General features: G+C 41.5%; 1 protein-coding gene across 1 annotated transcript in view; it reads right to left on the reverse strand.

Moving 5' to 3' along the window:
* FKBP10 (FKBP prolyl isomerase 10) overlaps positions 1-23,773 on the reverse strand; it is a 368,229-nt gene that overhangs the window by 42,663 nt on the left and 301,793 nt on the right. Inside the window, exon 9 of the mRNA XM_044054794.1 lies at positions 21,711-21,874. Within this exon, the coding sequence (XP_043910729.1) occupies positions 21,711-21,874 (164 nt within the window). The remainder of the gene's footprint in view (positions 1-21,710; positions 21,875-23,773) is intronic.

Consider the following 23,773-nt stretch of genomic DNA (forward strand, 5'->3'; position numbering starts at 1 on the left):
AAGGGATAGATTCTTCAGCATCAGAATCCTCATAAGGAGGAAGAGAGTATTCCTGTTCAGAAGAGGAGTCACAGGAAATGGAAACCTGATCAGAAGATTTGTATTCTGTCTCTTGCCTAGGCCTCTTGTCAGGAGAGGGATGGGAACCCCTGATCAAAGTAATTAGGTCTTCGGCCATTTTGAGCATCTGTTTTTAGGCATGGTAGTCTGTCCAGGAGAATGCTGTAATTGTTTCTTTGTCTTTAGAACTGCTTTAGTCTTTGCTTTGGAAGCTGAAGTAGGCTTTACATATAACTGTGTAGGTCTGAAAACACCCTCAGAAGCTGATGCCTGCTCAACAGCTCCGGACCCATCTGAGGGAATAGTTTCAAAGTGTCCAATACCTTGAGTATCCAGAGGCCTAGCTGGCTCCACGTGGGAGTCGTCAGTGGCCTGTGGCTCTGAGGTAGTGGGCGCCAGGGGCTGCGAAAGTGCCTCACTGAGAACCGGCAACTGGCTTAGCGGAAGCCTCGTCGTCAGTTTTGGACCTCGGATGCCTGTCCTTTTCTTTTTCCTTGCGCTTTTTATAAACTCTGGTCATCAGCTGTTCCGATGGCATTATATAATTGAATCTTCAGCCAAAGTAATGAAAGGCAAAATCGTACCGACGCTTAATAGTGCGTTGGTTAAATCTAGCACAAAACCAACAGCTAGCAACATTATGATCAGGGCCAAGGCAAGGAATACAGTAAGAATGAATATCCTTATGAGGTATTTGCTTCCCACAAGAAATACAATTGTTAACTTTTTCTGACATCGGACTGGAGCAAGAAAAAAGTTTCCCCAACGGGGTACTTAGCTTTAATGAAGACTTTGGATCTGAAATTCATTTTTGAAAATCTCAGGAGTCGGCCGACCGGCACTTGCGAACTGCTTATGCTTTGGGCACCGCACAGCATGAAAGACTGAAGAAAATGGCGTCGGCTGCATATTTTATACCCCTGGCGCACTGACATCAGGGAAGAGGCGACAACAACCGACGCCGGACCTAGACTTTGGAATTCAGGCCGACTGCAGGTAGCCTGCCAGCAGGATAACCCAAGTGTAATGACTGCAACAGTGAAACACGATGAACAGCTCTGTGTTCCAACGTGTAATCTAAAGATGCAAAACTTCTCAGTGATGAAGTCTGCTATGGAAAGGAATTATGGGCTGGAATTTATAGAGATATGCTTCGTCTGTGCAGTGCATTGCACCAAAAAGACTAATTACATTCCTAAAGAGGGACAGAAAGTGCTTCTGAGCAGTTATTCAGCTCTACACAGATAAGCACTGCAGCAAAGATACTTGCAGACATACTTGTGAAGAGAAGGAAGTACAGAGAAGTGAAAGGCACAGTATACGGTGTGCATGCGAACTTGCGTGAATCATGTGAGAGGTGAAAACATTAGGTGCACATCTGAATGAAGCAGCATAAAGCATTTTGTACAGAAGAAAAGCCATGCATACTAGTACACCCCATCACAGACTGGCATAAGGCTGCACCTACAGAAATATAGTAATGGCAGCTACCATAGCATGGTGACCATATGCATGGACTCCCAGCTGATGTAAGGAAGAGGGGGAAAGTGGTACAGAGGAAAAAAGAAAAAAATGTGAAAGGCAGCAAGCAGAGGGCACACAGTAAGACATTTTTTTGCAGGGACAGTTTATTTTTATAGAGAAAGTAGAGATGAGGGGGAAGGAACAGGGTCAGTCAGTTTGCAGACAAACACAAAACAGCACAGGTGACAGTGAATGATGTGCACACACTAGTATTGGAGATGTGGTGGACGGAGATGCTCAGTGGACAAACAAATGGTGATAGGGAGGATTGAGCAATGCACAAACTGTAGAGCTGAAATCAATAGGATGAGGGTACACTAGGCTGGGGATGACGGTGACATACATGTAATAAAGACTATTGCCCTGGCTTAGACAGAAACTACTGCAAACTATCACCAGCAGATGAATCAGTTTGGCCAAGAGTATAGACCACTTCTTACTCTGAAGGTCTGATGGTTGGTGCTGCTTAGATGAGCAAATCTGCAACCCGTTCCTGGCAGCGTTCTAAGCAGGCCATGTGTCTTCCCACTGCTATCTTGTGTGCAGCCTCTATCAACTACTGAACCTGTGGCTGGGCCACTAAGGGCAATGAGGCTAAAATATCTGTCAGTGACATGTTGAGAGTCCTGTCTATCAGTAAGGCAGTGATGTACTCCCAAGCCCCATCACCCTTCCCAGCTACATTCTCATTAGGCGCAGGTTGTGGTTGAGGTGTCTGCCATGACACTTGGTCATTTGGACTTGTGTGGACCTGCAAGGAGGAGATACAATGGGAAAGCTGCTGTAAGCGAACCTGTACTGCAAATGCATTGGACATACATAACACACCAGTGGTCTGTAGTAATGGTCCTACTGTACCTGTGCCATGGTGCTGCCCTGCTGCTTCCTTATGATCATATTGTTTGGCAAGACCATACCTCTCAACCTTGCAGTTATTCCAATGTCCCATTACTTGGCTATTTCACCCCATTTACCATAAACACTGTAATGTGCATACTGCTTTACTTCTAAAATGACTTGGATTTCAATTAATTTTTAAAAGTTTTATTTTACAGCACAAACATTAATAGACATGTGCTAAACAAAGCAATGCAGTCTCACAATGAAAACAGACTTAGCATTAAGCCCTTGAAACTCACATTCATTAAAACAGCACTGAAACCCACATTCAAAGAAATATTAAATTACATTCCTTGTATAATACAGTACAGTTGTTAGAGGGCATTTTAAATTTATTGTTTTGAACATTTTTCCAGTAAACAATGAAACAATGCATGAACCAATAATGACAAAACTGCTCAATTCAAAACATTTCCATAATAAAAGTGTACTCAAACTGTCATCTAAATAATTCCATATTAAAGAGATCTGTAACTAATGAAGAGGTTGCTGCTAGCAAACAACTTTATATTTTATTGTTTCATCTGCAAATAAAGTGCACGTTGCCCTTGAGGAATAAATTGCCTATATTACATTAAAAAATGATAAGCTAGTAATATTGCAATAGGGAACGAATGGCAAACTGATAGGTTCATAGTTACTAGTTATCACCGCCAAAGTGGACATCCTCAGGACTGCAGCATCCCCCCCCCCTTTAAAAGTACAACACGGTACAGTATCAGCAATGTATCTACATACTGTGGGAGTAGAACCCACAACCTTCTGCATCAAAAGCAAGTATTCTACCTGTTATGCTATTAACAATGCAAGCAGACTTAGCCTAAGCAGCACTAAACTTCTCTTCCCCTGAAGCTCTCAACACTCAACTGCATCTATCAACTTTGCAGCACAAGAAATCTGGAAAAAGCCAACATTTATGGGGGGGGGCAAAAGTCCCAAAACATGGGACACATTTTAAACCTTGCTTGTATAATATTTGAAAGTTGCTAGAATAAAATGGTGTACCACTATAAATTTGTGTTACCACCATGCGTTTCCTGAAAGATAGGAATACTGAAACTTAAATGACTATCATTTAATGAATTCAGTTCTCAATTTTCACTATAGCTCTCAACCTCTTAGCACAAAAAAACCTGGACATGGCCAATAATGGGGGGATACAGTGGTGGTATTCCGGACTGTAACATCTAATTAAGTAATGCATATTTAATACAAATAATAATATAAATACACCATACAGGCCACTTAATGCCTGGCATACATTTTATTACAGGATGCAAAAATTAGATTTTTAACACCATTGTCTGTACTATACCAAATGCGTTTACATTACTTCTAAGGGGATTCTGAATCCCTCCACCTGCTTATCCCTTTCAAGAAAGCATAAAGTATCAGTATACTGCACCAACTTTATAAGCCCAGTACTTTCTGTTACTATTGCCTTATGTAGTTTGTCTTAAGTGTATGTTATTCTAAGCCTTTGGTTGAAGCACTTGGGCTTCAGACCCGCTGTTTTACATTAAGAAGGTTTGTGGTCTGCACTGTTGTGGCAGGACAGGTAGCTTACATCCTTCTAAGTTGGGAGTTGCTGACTGAAGGCTTTATTGTCTGTTATTCTAAAAGTGCATTAGTTCTGGTTTAAGCACTTGGGCTTCAGGCCAGTTATTTTACATTAAGCAGGTGTGGTGTGTACTCTTGTCATAGGAGAAGGTAGATTCTGCCCCTCTGAGCTAGGAGTTTCTGGTTAAAGGCTTACTGTGCCTGCTTAGTTGAACTGTTTCTTTCTGAAATTGGGACTCCTTGTTTGCTGTAACAGACTAAATTCAGACCTGCTGAATCTAACTTTGTTTGTATAACTTGAGCAATAATCCAGACCATCTTTTTTGGAGAAGGTTCCTCTGCACCCTAGTGGCAGGAGTGTGCAGTTAGAACTTGTCTGATCGAAGACTGCTGGAACGGGCTCAGTTTTTAGCTTTTTATTGATTAATTTGTTTAAATCAGTTTGCTACTGTTATATTAAAAATAAAATATACTTTATGCATTGCCGCTTAGCTAGGGTTAAACTATTCCCAGCGCCATAAAGTCTGCTCTTCAAATTATCCCTTAGAACTAGCCAGTTTTAGCACTCAAATCTGTTTCTTTGAGCTCAGAACTTGTTCAAAACTCGTTGTAAGCACTAAAAAGCTACAAATTACTACAGCACTCAACTTTCCTCACTTGTCTAGTGGAAAAGAGTTTTTAGTACTTAAATAAGCACCTATCCAGGCATGTCTAAGGGTCAGCTTCCGATGTTTTCTCCTGTCTACCTGATGAATCTGCGCATCCTGGGGCAATGCAGCAATTGCCTCATGTATACAGACAACCCTCTCCTCCTACCACCCATCACTACAACCTGTGAGAGATGCACTTATATAGCCAAACTGGAAGCAAAGATCTCCTCACCCAAGACTAGACTAGACAGTCAAGAGGAGAAGGTAAACACTTGCGCCACACCACACTCATCACACAGTCCCTCAAAACCTACACCAAAAAAACACACACATAGAAACACAAAACACACACCTACATTCATGGAGGCTCTCAATAAAAATCTGCTCGAGCAACAGAAACCTCCAAAGCAGAAACGCAAGCAACCTCCACCCCCCCCAACACAACCCAAATACCGCATACCCCACAAACTCAGTGTGCCACTCAACCACAGCCCATAAGGCATAACAACGTACCCAACACTCTAGTCATAGGTGACGCTATAGTCAGGCTCACTGATGTTCCATTCATCAGGCCAAACAAGGAGAAAGTTACTGTCAGCTGCCTGCTGGGTGCTACGATCCGCCACATAATGCACACACTCAGGTCACTCCACAACAAGTACAAATATGACTCTGTCATTGTCCATGTTGGTGTGAATGACCTGAGACATACCTCCCTGAACTACATGAAAAGAGACATGGAGGAGATCTCCGATCTTCTAGTCCAGGCAGGTATGACCCTAGCCCTGAGTAGCATCCTGCCATCACCCAGAAGGATACCACAGTACAAGGAAAAAATGATTGACTTCAACAATTGGCTAAGCTTCTGGTGCCATTCTAAGGCAGTATCTGTCTGCCTGGGATGACAAAATCAACAGACCACGATGCTTTGTCAGAGATGGCCTGCACCTGTCGCCCTTAGGATTCCGGATACTAGCCAAGGCTCTTGCCACCCCTATAGTGCCTTTTTTAGGCAAGGTTCAAATGACAAATTCACCACCGTAACAGGTACAAGCAAGCAAAATCTGAGGGTAATGCTACTCAATGCTAGAAGTCTAAACCTCAAAATGCATTCACTTGAAGCACTCCTTAAAATGGAGAACATCGACATCTGTGCAGTGACAGAGACGTGGATCAAGGCTCCAGAGAGCACCCCTGCATTACCAGGCTATAATTCATACCACACCTTTCGGCCACCTAACCTGGACCGAAACACTAAAGCCGGAGGCGTGTCCATATTCATTAAGGATATCCACACCTCCAGGCTAGCTGTTCAGCATAATGCATCCGAGATTATCCAAGTGCAACTAACTCTGGGCAGGACTGCAATCCAAATTGTAACTTGCTACAGATCCCCCACCATGCCCCAGGATTCCCATTCCTCATTTCTTGATACACTGGAAAATATTAGGGTACAACCCAACACCCTAATAATGGGCGATTTCAACTACCCCGCTATTAATTGGGAAAACTACTCATGTACCAATTCTTTTGCTGAATGTTTTCTGGAATTCATAAATTCCAATGCCTTGGATCAACTTATCCACACCCCCACCAGGGGCAGCAATATCCTAGACCTGGTCATTACCAACATGGGCGACCGGTGTTCCACACCAGAGGTCAATTCCTCACTGGTCAGATCCGACCACAAGCTAATCACCCTAGACATCCACATCCCGCCCCCACTTCCCATTAGGGAAACTACCATAAAAAATTTCTCCAAAGCCAACTTCACGCTTCTTAAGACAGAAGTGGCAAACTTCACTGGCAAACTTCACGACACCCATGCAGATGGACAATAGAGGTACAACTGCTGAATCCTACACAAATGCATTTTATAAGCACTTACACGAGTGCATAGATTGTGCTATCCCTAACAGAACCAAGATGCTATCCTCCAAAAAAAGGAAGCCAATCTGGTGGTCCCCTGCCATAAACAAACTCTACAACAGAAGAAAGAAAGTGTTGCAAAAACAGAGCAAAAATCCCATGACTGGAGGAACTCCCTGGTCAGCCTCAATAAGAAGCTGAGATCCCTCATAAAATCCTCCAAAGCTAGTTACGAAAACACAGTCGCCACTGATTCTAAAGACAACCACAAAGCATTCTATAGCTATGTCAAGAATCTCAATAACAACACTCAGATCTGCTCTGAGTTACAGCACAATGGAACTAAATATACAGAACCAACTGATATTGCCAACATCCTGGCAGATAGGTTCAGTGCTAACTTTACCCCTCTCTCACCCTCTAAAGGACCCATCTCTATACCGGAAGAATGCAAAGTTCCTGTATTCAGGGCTGCACAGGTAAAAAAACACTCTCTCTAAAGTCAAGAACACAGCATCCATGGGACCTGGCAACATCCCAGGCTGCGTTCTACATATACTACAGAATGAACTGGCAACCCCCTAAGAACCATGTTCAATCATAAACTCACCTCAGGCTTTGTGCCCACTGAATGGCGCACAGCAACGGTTATCCCACTCCACAAAGGGGGAGCCACCACAGACCCCGGGAACTACCGCCCCGTTAGCCTAACGAGCTTGGTCTGCAAAGCCATGGAACGTATCATCATGGAACTTATAAACAAAGACATTGGTAATCTCCAAACTCTGGACCCCACCCAGTTCGGGTTTGTAAAAGGCAGATCATGTCTCCTAAACCTGATAGACTTCTTTGAAGCAGTCACCAAAGCCACAGATGAGGGTAAGGTGGTTCACACAGCCTATCCAGACCTTGCCATGGCTTTTGACACCATCCCCCACTCTGGAATTATAGATAAACTCATTGAACTAGGTATAAATCCCTATGTCACAAGATGGGCTGCCAACTGGCTCACTGACAAAACCCACACTGAAAGTAGCTGACTCCAAATCCGACTTCAGACCAGTGCAATTAGAGTACCACAGGGTTCAAGTCCTGGGTCCTCTCCTGTTTGGTATCTACTTTTCTGAAGTACAGGCTAACACAGAAAGTCTTTGGCTAATGAAGTTTGCAGAAGACTGCAAACTAGGAGCCATAATCGAAACTCCTAACGATGTGGACATTCTACAAAAAGGCCTCACTGAGACAGATGCCTGGTGTCAAAGCCATGGCCTCAAGCTCAGTGCCTAAAAGTGCACTGTCATCCCCTTAGTAAAAACTCTGTACCCATGAGCTACCATATAGGTGTGATAAGAGACCTTGGGACACAGGTGGACAGTATTCTCTCCTTTGATAATCACATCGCCACAGTAGTCAGGAAATCCTTCTACATGGTACACCTCATCAAAAAAGGTTGCTTATCCAGGAAAAAACATGTCATTGTTCCTCTCTACTCATCACTCATTAGACCCATTATAGAGTACAACGCCCCTTTTGGTATGTACATCACAAGACATCTACAACAACTGGGAAGGCCACAGAAATACCTCACAAAGAGGATTACCAGCCTCAAACAGATGCCCTACGCAGGCCGTCTCAAAAAACTCCATCTTTACTCCATTGCATATTGCCTACTCTGAGGCAATCTCTGCCTAACATACAAAGCTATGTCAAACCCAGAACTGCTGGATATGCTCCACTTAAAGAAATCCCAATCCCTCTGAGCTACACGCTCTAGGGACCTAAATCTTGTCACCACAATAAACAGAACATACTGGAGGGACAGATTCCTGTCCCAGAGACTTCCCATAGTCTGGAACAAACTACCTATTTATATCAAACAAAGCTCCTCATTAGCAATCTTCAAGAAAAATTTTAATGATTGGATAGGAAATAGAAAAATCACCCCGGGGATCACCTCTGTGGCTCTGCTCGACAGGGGCATAGGAAAATAATTTTCTTGGGTGGCGAAAGCCAGGGTACCTTTTTGGCTAGGCCTATAGGCAATAGCCTAGTACTTACCAATGAACATGTGGCATATCTGGCATCCTTTCACCAACAGACTCATGGAGAAAGCTTCCAAATCAGATATTTTTGAAAATAGCAATACTACTGATTTAGTAAGCCCACAAAATAAGACTACATGAATTAGCATTCATTTTCTGAAAAAAAGAAGTCTTTAATTGCAATGCATGTCATTATTTGTTCATGAGAATCCAACAGCTTTTTCAAACAGAATTATGGATTGTAATATGTCAGAGCAAAAGTATAAGCCAAAATTGGGGACACGTGGGGTACGCTGATAAGCAATCTGACAATCCTACTCATCTAGTCTATGTTCTCCGTTGCAACTACCCAAATCAGACATGCATGTACATACTTCATGACAGACATTTTCATATAGTGCCAGCAGCTGTAGCAGTGATACCATAATCCAAACAGGCCACTCAGTCAATGTACGGACAAACACAGGGCAATGTATATGTCTCAATCAAGCAATGATGAAATCACTATGGACAACACTGAGCACAGTTTTACTCTTAATCTCTCCATTTGACAATGCATAACATTCACACTACACTTACAAAGGCACACCTCCTCTCCCCTCAAACACACAGACACCCACACCCACACAACATACTAGTCAACTTTGAGGCTCTTCACCCCTCTCTGCAAATGGTGATATAATGGCTTTGACAAATGAAAATTACTGATGGACGTCATCTCAGGACTCCCATCCCTACCTTTTTCAGCCAGTCCACTGCACTTATGCAAGTGTCCCCCTCAGCAGGGCAGCAAGCAGGTGTCAGTACAGATTTGTTACATAGTTATTTTTATACCACACAAACATACACACTGATATTTGGTAAAAGTGGGCAAATCTGTTAGTTCAATGTCACTACACTTGTTTCCAAACCCAGTCTTATGACACTTACTGCCCATCACCTTGTCACCACTTATCAGTCTATAGCTGTAAATCTTGTTGTCCATTACACTTCGACTAGCAAACACACACATATGCATTACAAGTGCTGTTGAACAATGGTGCTTTGACTCCCTCTCCCCAAAATGGTGCTGTAATGGCTAAGAGGTGCAAAAATCAGCACATGACAACTCAGTACACCTCACAGATGTTGCAGCAAGTCCATTGCACTGATACCACTATTCCCCAGTAAAGCTACAAGCCAGTGTCAGTTCAGCTTTATTCCACAGTTCTGTAACTCCATATATGCAATAATTACACATGGTTTACTATCAAAATGTTGACTGTCACAACAAAATCTGCTCATTTGCTCGAAGACCTGTCGAATTTGGTAATGTCACTTTTACAGAATATCAGAAATCAGCACCTCGATGTCCGCATTTGAACTTTTTCGAAATATCAGGAGGTGACGTCAAACCCTCAGGCTGTTGTGGTTAAGCTGTTGTGGGAACTATAAGTCTAAAGCAGAAGTTTTTATGCTTTTGCAGGATGGCACTCCTCCACACCCCTTGCACACCATATATACAAACTCGAGATCACACTACAGTGAGGAAAAGGGTAAATTTCCTGATCACCACTGTAGTGCGATCTCCAATCAAAAAGTTGACCTCACATTAGTGAATGAACACTAACATTCGCTAAAGTAGATTCGAACATATGCAGATTGGCATTAAGGAAACTGGGAACCATGCATTCCACCATCCCAGTTTCATGAAAGTGCCATTCCACATTTCTATAGTAAACCACACACACACACACACACACACACACACACACACACACACACACACACACACACACACACACACACACACACACACAGAATGTCACATGACCATGACGCAGTGGCCAGCTCTTTACAAAACAGTGTTGCATGGCTACCATGTCCAAATCAACTGCTGTTTTCCTTTTTTTGAGCTCATGCACACATATACACACACAAACACTCAGGTAATTTATGTCCACATGGACTATGACTAAATCTACTGGTGCTTGTGGTTCAGTAAGTTGAATGCGTGTGTAATCTGATGGATCCTGGACACTGACAGTCAAGTGACCATAATCTCTTCTTGCTCAGAGTGGTGAATGTGACATCAGTGAGTCTCAAATGGAGTCTTCTATGTCCAACATATTAGATTGTGAGGTTGCCTGCCTTATGGGCTTAGACACTGTGAGATGTGGCTGAATGTGTCATGGTGGGTATTGCACTGGTAATGTGTTTTGGAGTTTGCTGAAGATACATATTGTAATTTCTGTGTCTCAGTGGCCTTTGAGATCTAGGCAATTAACTTTTAAGAACCTCTGCAATTTTATCTGTTTTCAGCTGAGGCTTGGGGAGAAAAACAAATAAAAAAAAAGAAAATATACATACATATATGAAAATTGACATCATATTAAAATATACCGTAAAAACATAGATTAATACAAATATTAATGCATATATGGCATGTAAAATAATAGACATATATCATTAAAACAAGATAAATACAATATCACGTAGCATTGAAACGTGCTGACATGTTACAAGTGCAACAGTTCATTGCTCACTCAAAGCAAATGTCAGAGTGAAAAAACTCAAACGGTGGATAAGGAGGAGGAGAGAAAGAGAAGGAAGAGTGAGAAAAAACTGTTAGAAGTAATAACTGGGGCAGGAATGGGAGGGAGGAGAAATAATGAGTAAAAGCAAAATTATGAGTAAGAAAAATGAAACCAAGCAAAAGGAGATAGGATATATACAGGTATTAGAGGTGAAGCAGCTAAACTTTTAACCAGGATAGCAGCAAGTGCAAAGACAGGAGCCAGAAAGGCATTATTTTAGTTGTAAATTCAATAAATGAATGTATAAATGAATGTTACGTACTGCCCTGAATGGTGCAGGACCATATTCTGGACTTTTGCTACATGGTGTGAGTATAGACTCTGAATGCAGTTTTTGTAAGGCTTATAGATGTCAAGCAGATTTTTGTCTGAAGATTGAAGGTGACAACATGGGGCGTATTTGCCCCACACACTCCCTTACTTTAATATACTAACTGTTCAGTGACATAACAGTGGAGAAGAAAAAAGTCACTCACTGCTTCCATTCAAACATAAAACACAACAACACGGACACTCTGCAGACCTTATAATTTACCATCAATCATAATTTGGTCAAATTTGATTTCAGTCAAATGAGATTGTCATTTCTGTTCAGTCCACAATGATTTAGTGAATGTGATTCAGTCAAAAGAACCAGTACCATATATGAACATGTGTGTGCATGTGAGTACATGTATGTATTGAAAACTCTTGTGTATTTTAATGATTGTCTTTAACTGCTGCCATTTTTGTGTGCATGTGAATTTTACAAATACTATGGTCTATATATATCTATCTGTGTGTGTGTGTGTGTGTGTGTGTGTGTGTGTGTGTGTGTGTGTGTGTGTGTGTGTGTGTGTATATATATATATATATATATATATATATATATATATATATATGGGTCTACTTCACATTAACAAAATGCCACTTACCCAAATTTTATATAACTGAGATGAAAACACCAAAGTGGCATTTAATGAATATTTACATTACTGTTAGTTTAACCATGGAAAAGAGGCAGTCGGCCAACAACAACAACAACAAAAAACATATCAAAGCATGCAAAACTGCGCCCCCCCCCCCCGCAAATTAAAAATTCTAACTCTGAGATTGCACTACAGTAAGGAAAGGGATACATATTCTAATCCACACTGTACTGCGACTCTACTCATGACATCGAGTTCATATCTGTGACTGCACACTTGCATTCGCTATTTACTCTCGATCTCCTAATGTTCGGCAACATGGAAGTCAACTAACTAATGTTCGACTTTCCGTGTTTGCCAACATTCAACCTTTTGAAAGTATATATATATATATATATATATATATATATATATATATATATATATATATATATATATATATATATATATTTATTATGTAAACATGTGCCTCAGCCTAGTTCTCCTGTGAAAGCATATTTCACACCTTACATTAAAACAAGAACATTTCTTGGGCACTTATGAATTAACCGCAGAGCTCTAGGCCAATATTTTTCTTCTTGCCACTAACTGGATCTAGTCTAAAATTATGACAGGAAAAGTGTGTTAAGGATTTCTTCCTGAAACAATTGTGAAAGGAAACAAAGTAAGGCTACTGCTGGACTGTTTCAAAAAGGCATAACTAAAACGTATTTCTTTAAGATAGTAAATACGTACAGCATGTTTGTTAATGATGTGCTAATAATAAATTGTGGGGCAAACATAATAAAGAGAAAAACTTTCCAAACCATGTCTTTATACAAGAACACTACTGATGTTATACAATTTACTTAGGATACACTAGCTAAATCCAGAACATACACACATACAATAAACATCTAAAACTGTCTAAAATAATGTCTACAACACAGGACTGTATAAAATGTGCTGTAACGGCTGTGTGCGTTTTCTACCTGTATCCCAGACAAACAGTCAATGGGGCGGTTTTTAATGTTAAGTGGGCTTTAGGAGCAGCAGCATGCTGTTTAAGTATAAAACAGAAACGTTTGCATATATTGAAGCGTTTTTGTCCCCCACTAATCAGTAGTTGCCCCATCACTACATTCTCCTTAAACTCTAAAACAACCTTATTGAAATATACAGTCCAGCTGAGCAGTCAGGAGGCCTGTCTGTAAAGGAAATTAATTTATGAACTACCATACCTCTCAACCTCTAACAGCAAGAAATCTGGACAAAGCCAGAAATAATGGTGGGACAAAGGCCCAAAGTTAACAGAATAACACGTTTTGCATTAGTATGAATTTTATGAAGGTTATGAAGTCTATAACTGAAATGGTTGCCATTATTTTCTGAATTCAGTCCTTCATGATTTGTCAATGGTTTTCCAGAAAAAAAAAAACTATTTTTTGAGAAACATATCAAAAATATGGGGCAAAAATCTGGACATTCTGTGAAAAGTTATGCTGATAGAGAGGGTCCCAGTTACAGTGATGCCACTTTGCGCTGCCCCTTCTTTGCTGACATTTTTCAAATCCCGGTTACGCTTGGTGTGGCCACAGCTTCTGCTTGGAATGTGTGGAGAACATCTGGGACACTAATGAGACACTAATGAGATCCCTGCTGCCCATGGTGTATGAAGAAGTGCCCAGATAAGAAGCTCTCCATTAATTTGGCACTGTTTAAACTGGTATGTGATACCCAGGGTGTTGAATGTACTTGTGAGCTTCCAGGGGATTGGTTTCGGGACTCTCCGACACTGGTGTTCAGACCCCTCTGGATGAGAAGGACAACCTTCTCACCGGGACTACTGACATCACATAGGCTGAAGAAACACTGCTTGATGAAAACAAGCAGGAGGTAATAAATGTGGCAGTTTTTTCTCCTGTGTTCCAGTCTAAGTGAATGGACGTGTAATCTGACAACAAATCATTGAGCTACTTATACTCACAATTTGAGCTCTCATAGTACATTATGGGACTGATTTAGCTTTTCAAAGGATGTCTGCCCCATGAAGGCAGACAAGGGCAAAAAATAAAATAAGGAATGAGTACTTATTTTGCTACAGGCAGCTTTAGGAGGTGCAGTAATTCATGGCAAGATAAAAATATGTTTTTTTTTTTTTTTAATATTTACCCCTAGTGGTCCTTTAAGGCAGTGGAAGAGTGGAAGCAGGCTTTCAGATGGACAAACACACTCTTGGTGATTTTTCTCATTTTTGTATGTGTCATGTTGTACTACAGTTCAGCAACTCTGTTGTTTCGGTATAGGCAGCATTAGCTAGGCCTTTAGTTGGTATCCAGCATTATCTGCAACATGCTAGGAATACATGTGGGGGCCAAGGGTTTAATATAAATGTATGTTTAGATTACTTTACATTTTACAGCCATAGCATGCACTTACTGGTTAACTGGCCCTGTGGAACATCACTTTGCAGTAAGTGGAGATACACCTTATGTGCATGCCATACATGTGAAACATGGGAACGCCAAGCATGCTGTGCAAGCACATTTGTTATGATCCCATGTGCCCTGCACTCTATCTGCCGGTTCACAGAATGGCTGCCTTTCCTATTTACATACTTCTGTGACCGTAGACCAGGTGGGGCCTTTACTGTTACATTTAAACAATCTACAGCACTCGCACCTCAAGGAGGTGGGAGATATAAATGCCTCTCACAGTGGTGGTTTTCTCCTCTGGTATGCTGGGAAACCAAATATGTAGAAGTATACATTTGAGAAATGTGTTAAATATTCTAGAGGTAGAAACCTGTTGTATACCTGAAATGTCTCCAGTTGGTCTATGAAATGTTCATGTAATTAAGATTTTAAGTCCTGTACATACCTTGGTGTCCACAGGGATAGGAAGGCTTTGCATTCTTGTAGATGTTGCATGTCAGCAATAAATACAATGTCATGGTCTACATAAAAATGGTCAATAATCTCATGATCCATGAAATGTGAAACATTATTAAGTGCTGGTAACAGTTTTGCTATGTCTTGCTTCTTGCAGCATTCCTGGATGAGGTTTAGCAATGCCAACCTCTAATAAATATTGCTGCATGGCACTGCTGTGATCCCTAAGCATGTTTACTGTCTGCAATGCAGGCATTTTCTATACATTTTGCTTATGTATACTATTGTACAGACTCGGGTGCAGCTTCTTCCACTTATGAATACTGAGGCATAACTTCACTGCTCCTGTATACATCTGCAGGGTATTATGGATTAATTTCCCACACATTCATTTGTAATTCATTATGCAGTCATTTACATATATTATGTCATGTGTACTTTTCTTCACTGTATGGCAATGCAAAAAGGGGAAAACAGATTGTTACAACCCTCAGAGTGACCATATTCCACACAGTCATACACTGAATAATGCACAATTTGACTATGAATCAGAGCCACAGTATGAGAACGGGAGGTCCCACAAGGCCAGTGCTAATTAGATACTGGGTTCTCACTGACTCTGTTTCTATGTCCCTTTGGTGATACTTACCGCAGAAGGGGTTTTACTCCTCACAGACTAGTGGGTAATAATGGTAGAGGACCTTGCAGCAGTGATGTGCACGCAATGAGTACAGCTGATGTCAGTGATAGGAAATTAAAAAAAAACGAAGGTACAGTAGTATAAATTATGTATTTGGCGGTGTTAAGGATAAACTGGAGAGGTGGTACTTACTGGGAGAAGTCAGATGAAGAGACTGTCAAATTCTATATGAATGTCCTTAATGACAGAGAGAGAGAGAGAAGTGGTGGAGGGGAGGCAGGTTATTTACCATCAATACTGGCAGTAAATGATGCAGGAGCAGCAGCATAACTAGGTGGAGATTCCTCTTCTTTTTACTGGGATGGGATTGGGAAACTGGAGGCATTCTTGCCTACCATCTGGGGAAGAAGATTCCTCTGCCTCTGCCTCCATAGTCGAGAGATGAAGAAAGCCTAAACTGACATTGGATGGACCGAACCTGAAAGCAGTGGAATGACTAAGGTTAAAAAAAAAATTTTGTTTTTGTCCCCAACTTTGAGGTGTTGATGGGAGGGCACAAATGAGTGGTCTTGCCCTGGCCTCCAAATGGGCTATCTCTACCTCAGGCTGCCATGCACAGTTTAACTCAATTTTTTGAGTAAATGTCCTTTATTTACATTAATTTTGAAAGACCTCTGAATGGTGTAGTTAAGAGTTCAGAATAAAAAGTGGGATATGGGACCTCTAGCTGAATACTATTACTGTAATAACAAAAGTCCCCTCTCCCCCCCTAAAGGAGAGATAACTATCCCAGCCGAGTGTAGCCTCCCGGACATCTCAAATGCGCAGGTGAAAGCTGCTCTCTCTAAAGCTAAAAACACAGCATCAATGGGACCGGATGGTGTCCCCGGCTGTGTGCTACACGAGCTAAATGAGGAATTAAACCCGCACATAAGGCAGCTGTTTAATCTCAGCCTTACCACAGGATACGTGCCCAAGGAGTGGCGTACGGCAACTGTGGTCCCACTCCACAAAGGCGGCGCCTCTACGGACCCTGGTAATTACCGCCCATAAGCTTAACAAGTCTAGTCTGCAAAGCTATGGAGAGGATCATAATGGAGCTCATAAACAAAGATATATGGGACTTGCAGACATTGGACCCGACCCAATTTGGCTTTGTCAAGGGAAGATCATGCCTTTTGAACTTGGTCGACTTCTTCGAAACAGTCACCAAGGCCATTGATGAGGGAAAGGCAGTCCATACAGCCTACCTTGACCTTGCAAAGGCTTTCGACACAATACCCCACTCGGGTATTGTAGAAAAACTTACCAGCTTAAATGTAAACCCATATGTCACAAGATGGGTTGCAAACTGGCTTAAGGACAGAACCCACAGGGTTAGAGTTGCTGGCGCGTCAGACTCCAAGCCGGTCACAAGTGGTGTCCCACAGGGCTCGGTCCTTGGCCCCCTATTGTTTGGCATCTACTTCTCAGAAGTACAGGCCAACATGGGAGGACTTTGGCTGTCAAAGTTTGCAGGTGACTGCAAACTGGGCCATAGTGGAAAGTGCATCGGACACAGATATCCTTCAGAAGGGACTCACGGAAACAGATAGCTGGTGCCAGAGCCATGGCCTGAAGTTAAACGCCAAAAAATGTATAATCATACCCTTCGGGAAAAACAAGGTAACCCCAAGCTACCATATAGGTGGCAATCCACTAAGCACAGAAGAGGTTATCAAGGACCTGGGGACCCAGGTTGACAGTGGCCTTTCTTTTGACACTCATGTTGCTAAAGTGGTTAGAAAGACCTTCTACATTGCCCACCTGATCGTGAAGGGATTCACATCCAGATCTAGTGAGGTCATTGTTCCCCTGTACTCTTCACTTATCAGACCAATGATTGAGTACAATGCCCCATTCGGGATGTATCTCACCCGACATCTGCAGCAATTGGAGAGACCCCAAAAGTTCCTCACCAAAAGGATAAAGGGACTCCAAAATCTGTCATATGCTGCCAGATTGAAGAAACTCCAGCTCTATTCAGTCGCATACCATCTGCTCAGAGGTGACATGTGCCTGACATACAAGGCCATGTCCAACCCGAATTAATGGACATGCTCCACCTCAAAAATCCAAATCCACCAAAACCACTAGAGCAAGCGACTTAAACCTTAGCACGGATATAAATAGGGCGTGCTGGAGGGATAGATTTATCACTCAGAGACTCCCTGTGCTGTGGAATAAAATCCCGGTCCATGTGAGGCAGAGCACCTCGCTGACTCTGTTCAAGAGAAATCTAGACCTGTGGATGGGAGATCGTAGGTTTACCCCGGGAATCATCTCTGTGTCACTGCTGGACAGAGGCACAACAAACTAATGGGCACAGTATTTTTTCATATAAGGGGTGGCGTAAGCCACAAAAATTTGGGCTAGGCTTATAAATGCCTTAGGGCAGATAGCCTAGTATAAACCTATGAACCTATGAACCTATGAAAGCTGCCACACATCTAAGTGAACAAAATCAAATAACTGAATATAAACTGAAGTTAAATTACCAAGCCACACTTCTACTGCACAAGCCCACAAAGCATTTTCTTTGGAGGAAGGGGGCATAGTTTAATGAATTCTACATTTTTTGCAATTTGGGGAAAATAGTCATTTTCACTGTCATATGAATCACCCTCCTAACAGTCATAAGTAATATTTTCCCTACCAAGAAGACTGAATCACCTGTGTTAATTTTTGTTTGCCTGTTTTACTATACACTTCCACACTATTTCTGGGTGTTTTCAAACAGATCCCACGGAGCTGCTGCTCACAGCTGTAGTACATGAGGTTACACAAAAGTGCTGTCATTGCTTACCATGCTGGTCCTTGAAAGTGCATGGGTCACTAATTGAAAACACATTAAAATCAATGTCTGCTTTCAATCAGTAATACATTGGTTACAAAAAAATCCAATGAAATGGAGTCAACAACATTGTGTTTGACCAGAGTACTGCCTAGTGGATGGCTAACTCCCTACAAAATGTGCAGTCATTTCTTTATCTTGCTGTAAAACTAGCAGAGGTACAGTCCTACTTTGGTGATACTCCTGATATGAAGAATTCTTATGCTATTCATTAGTATAGCATAAGAATCAGAGTCATATGCTATACATTAATATTACACTTTTATGAAACTTGGCATAAAATTAAGTTTTATTGCACCAGCTCCACTGGCACAGAGGGATAAAGTCCTGAATATAGTCAAAGCAACCAAGTCCTATTAGCAGCTCAGGTGTCTACAGGATCTGGGGTGGAAGGAGGAGGAGTGGAACGGTGAGGCTTGGCCTGCTTCTCCTCACTTCAGTGTCCAGGCATGCTCTCTGTAACTGCATTAATCCCTGGAGGACAGGGATCACATGCGGTACAGTCTGGGAGAGGGGGCTGTCTCACATGCAGAGGTGTCGATATACATTGCAAAGGTCAGATGTAAGCCAACCCTATGGACATGAGCGGGCATGTACAAGGGGAGGGTAAGGTGTAAAGAGAAATACCATCCTATGTGTGTGTTTGTGTGTGTGTGTGTGTGTGTGTGTGTGTGTGTGTGTGTGTGTGTGTGTGTGTGTGTGTGTAAATGATGACTCTCACTCCTGTGTTGCTACTTTTTTCACCCTATAGAATGAATGGGTGCATGCAGTTATGGGGGAAGAGTAGAGGTCAACACTGGGAGACCATAATAAAAAAAAGTTTTTCTACTGAAGACTATCCTTTGTATGTTTATACAGATATGCTCTTAAGTAGTATTCATGGGTGGCTATTACAATACTGTCACCTTGTAATAAAATGCAAAATCTTTCAGCTTACAGGAAAATGTCAGCTACAACCTTTTACAGCTGACTTGGAAGAGATGTGTCAGAAACATTAATGTATGGAGGATTCAGTTAATTCAGTGATAAACAGACATACATTGCCCTAATGAGCTGACAACCTATACACTGATGCATCAACAACATGCTGCATCCATACCTCTCAACCATACCGAATTACTTGTTTTTTACCGAGTTTTGGGATCCAAATGAAGGGGTGCCACGATTCCCGAGTGGCACCCCTTCATTTCCGATTTTTTAAAATTTTTTCAAATATTGCACTGTCGGAGCTGACGTCATCACGTGCACGATGATGTCAGGTCCATCAAGGTTACCAGCCAGTCGGAATTGAAAGCTCATGTCATTTCTGGCTGGTCTGGCTGCAAATGCGAGCGGGAAATCTCACTCGAAGTTCGTTTAAAACAGGGAATTAAGGCCGTTCGTTTTAACACCAGCACTCCATTCTCACTCGCTCATTTTGAATTACAGGGAAAGTAAGGGAATTAACAGCAGCTTTGGATTAAGAGTGTGTGCGTGTGTGCGTGTGTGTGTGTGTGTGTGTGTGTGTGTGTGTGTGTGTGTGTGTGTGTGTATGTGTGTGTGTGTGAAAATGCCCCCATGTAATACACCTGGTGGCTAGAGGTACTTCAGGCTCAAACAGGTACAGGGCAAAATAGCCTAATGTCCCTAGCCACCACCATTTCTGAGCTTTGTCCAGATTTGTTGTGCTAAGAGTTGAGAAGAGCTATTGTGGGAAGTGAGAACAGAATTTGTATCCCCCCATTATTGGCTTTGTTGTTTGTCCAGATTTTTTGTGCTAAGAGGTTGAGAGCTATGGTGAGAAGTGAATTCACTAAATGATAGCCATTAAGTTATAGTCTTCCTATTTTTTAGGAGACTGCTGATTTGGCATAGTGGTATGTTGCTCTGACTGTAGTGCATAGGGTCCTGGGTTCAGGAGCATGCCAGTGAAATGCATGGTAGTAACACAACATTTTATTCTAACAACTTTCCAAAATTATACAAGTAATAGTTAAAATTTGTCCCTGGTAAGTCCCTAGCCACCACCACCTGTGAGCTTTGTCCAGGTTTTTTGTTCTGAGATTTGAGAGCTATGGTGAGAAGTGAGAACTGAATTTGTATCCCCCATTATTGGCTTTGTTTGTCCAGGTTTTTTGTGCTAAGAGGCTGAGAGCTATGGTGAGAAGTGAGAATTGAATTCACTAAATGATAGCCATTAAGTTTCGGTCTTTCCACCTTTTAGGAAATTGCTGATTTGGCATAGTGGTATGTTGCTCTGACTGTAGTGCATAGGGTCCTGGGTTCAAGACTTGCCATTGACATTCATGGTGGTGACAACATTTTATTCTAGCAACTTTCCAAAATTATACAAGCAATGTTTAAAACGTGTGCATGTTTTTTGACCTTTTGCCCCCCCCCAAAACAAAAAACTGAACTTGAAAGTAAGTGGGAGAAGCTGTGCAAGATCCCTACGGCTTACACTACTGACATTCTATTTCTAGTGTGGGTGTGGAAGTAGACTTTTATGATGGAAATGTTCTGAATTGGGCAGTTTTATCATTATTGGTTCATGCATTTTGTTTCATTGGCTACAGTACTGCCTACTGGAAAAATGTTCAAACAATAAATTTAAAATGCGCTCTAACGTGTGTTGTATTACACAAGGAATATAACTTCATAAAGTCAGGAAGGTGTATCAAAGAAAAGAACACATATATGTTTGTTTTGTGTGCAAGGGGTCAATGATTTGAAAATGGCCCAAAGGTAATCTTTATCCACCACTGGCCAGATGCATTTTCTTTGGATGTGGTGTGAGTTTCAATACTATTTCAATGAATGTGAGTTTCAAGGGCAGAGAAGTTTTAATGCCAAGTCTATTTTCATTGAGACAGTATTGCTTTGTTTAGCAGATGTCAAAATAAAATCCAAATAATCATTGTAGAAGTAAAGCAGTATGCACACATTAGTGTTTATGGTAAATGGGGTGAAATTGCCAGGTAATAGGACATTGGAATGGCTGCAGGGGGTCAGTGGTGCCATATTTTGGTGGTCTGTTCTTCAGTTTACATTTGAAAGTTGATATCCCACAATTCCATTGGAGTGGGTGGGGTTACATAATTATGTATGCAAACTAGATGTTAATCAGCGTACAGATTTGTACCTATTTTTCATGGGCCTTGTCCAGATTTTTGATGTTTCCAGGTTGAGAGGTATGGTTGCATCTACTAATAAGCGGATGACACTTTTGTTATACATACCTCCTCCAGCAGCATCTCTCCATCCTTGTTGAGATCCATGGCTTCAAAAAGGTCAGATGGTGAGTCTCCTTTCCAGACAAACATGTACCCATCAGGAAAGCCCTCTTCAAAATGTAACAACTCAATATCAAAAACAAGGACAGCACTTCCAGGCACACCACGAGCTAAATATCAAAAGGAAACAAGAAAACAGAACAATTAACCATTTCTAAAATAATGGTACTTCTACTTTGTTTAAGGCTAACACCTTGGGAAACAGTGTTCTGCTGCGATATAGGATCCTAATGTTGATGTTGCATGCAGAGCAGTATCTAAACCTGGCAAGAAATACTGTCCAAAAAGAAAAAACAGGAATACAGCAGACAATAAAAATGTAGGAACGTGGACCATGTGTCAATCCATCTACTATTATAAACACAATTTTATGTTCCACAGCATTTATTATGTTCAACACTATTCCGTGCTACATATGGCTGTTGTAATCACTCAATGTAACATCTAAAAGTATTGTACGGTCTCATGGAAATGACGACAAGCCCCAGTTACTGGTCCTTCTAGTTCTGAACTCGGGAATTAAACCAACAACTGGATCAGTTCATTCTTCACTGTATGTATATCATCTTGCCACTATAATGAAAGAAAACACACTCGCACCCTATCCAGCTGCACCACAATGCACTATTCAGCAGTCTAAAACTTCTGTCATATTTCTGATGCACTGTTTCTCTGCTCAGCACTCAGACTCCACCAAGTCACACTTGCATAACAAGCCAAGTTATCCTTCTCTCTCCAGATTGGGTGAACTGACTGCTAGTCACTCACTCCCATGCTTACATCTGAGTTTTCCAGCATCTGGGCTCACTAGTCCAACCTGGGTCAGTGGGTTAGCAGTCAGGTTTTTACCCATCCCCACCACAGAACTGGGCACTATATCTGGAACAGTTTCACAAGGCTGCAGTCCTATGTATTCAAGGATAGAAATACTTTTCCCCATTTTCCTTTACTTTGTTCTCACAAGTATTTGAAAGCATGGGCATCGGGAGGCACACTCAAAGCTACGCAGCTGCATACACTGTGTTTTTCAGAAAAGGGGCTTCCAGAATCCTAACGTGTGTGTGTGTGTGTGTGTGTGTGTGTGTGTGTGTGTGTGTGTGTATACATGCATATGTGTGTGTACAAGCACATCCAAGTGCACAATGTGTCTGAGTGCACACGTGCGAGCCATGCAATTGCATGCGTGCATGGTTACACAAGTACATGTGTGCATGTGGGACTGTAGTCACACGTGTGTGTATGTGCGTGCATGCGTGCGTATCCCCTCTTATGCTTCCATCCCTGCATAACTCAGGAGTTGTGCAGAACACATATCCATCTACTATCCCTGATTCTGCAGAATGTTCCTGATTTTTCCCTATTGTTTTTTTCTATACTTCATAAAAATGTTTGATTTTCTGGTAAATCACTGAGGATGTTGGACAAGTCACTAATGCTATTTCTCATTGTGCAGAAACTGCATGTTGATAAAAGAGAAACTTATTGTTTTAAAGTAAACTAGAGTAATATTTTAAAAATTACCCTAATTCTGTCCTCCTACTATTTTTTGCTATGTCCAGATTTCTTCAGCAATGAATGTGAGAGGTATGCATGGAACAATGTCTCTCAACTGTCTCTGGGTTTGCAGAACTTCTCTGATGTTGTCTTATATATATCATTTTTTTTTTTGCCCAGTCCCTTATTTTCTAGTAAATCACTGATGGCTACACGAAAGTCAATAATGTTAAGACATTAGAATTTCATAATTATTGTTCAGAAAATATCTGAGCATAACTTGTTCTCTATTAACATTTTGAGTAAATTAGAATAATATTATAAATTGTCCCTGATCTTGTTCTCCCATTATTTTTGGCTGTATTCAGAATTCTTGAGCAAGAAGTGATACAAGCCCCCCCCCCCCCACACACACACACACACAGACACACACAACAATCATGGTAAAGTAAATAATAAGAAGAGTGTATAATCTGCTGTGAGCAGTGTCTATTATTATCACTCCCCCAGTTTTA

This window comes from Protopterus annectens, chromosome 13.part0 (genome assembly GCF_019279795.1).
Source record: "Protopterus annectens isolate FY-2018-M chromosome 13.part0, PAN1.0, whole genome shotgun sequence".
In the NCBI taxonomy this organism is placed as follows: Eukaryota; Metazoa; Chordata; order Ceratodontiformes; family Protopteridae; genus Protopterus; species Protopterus annectens.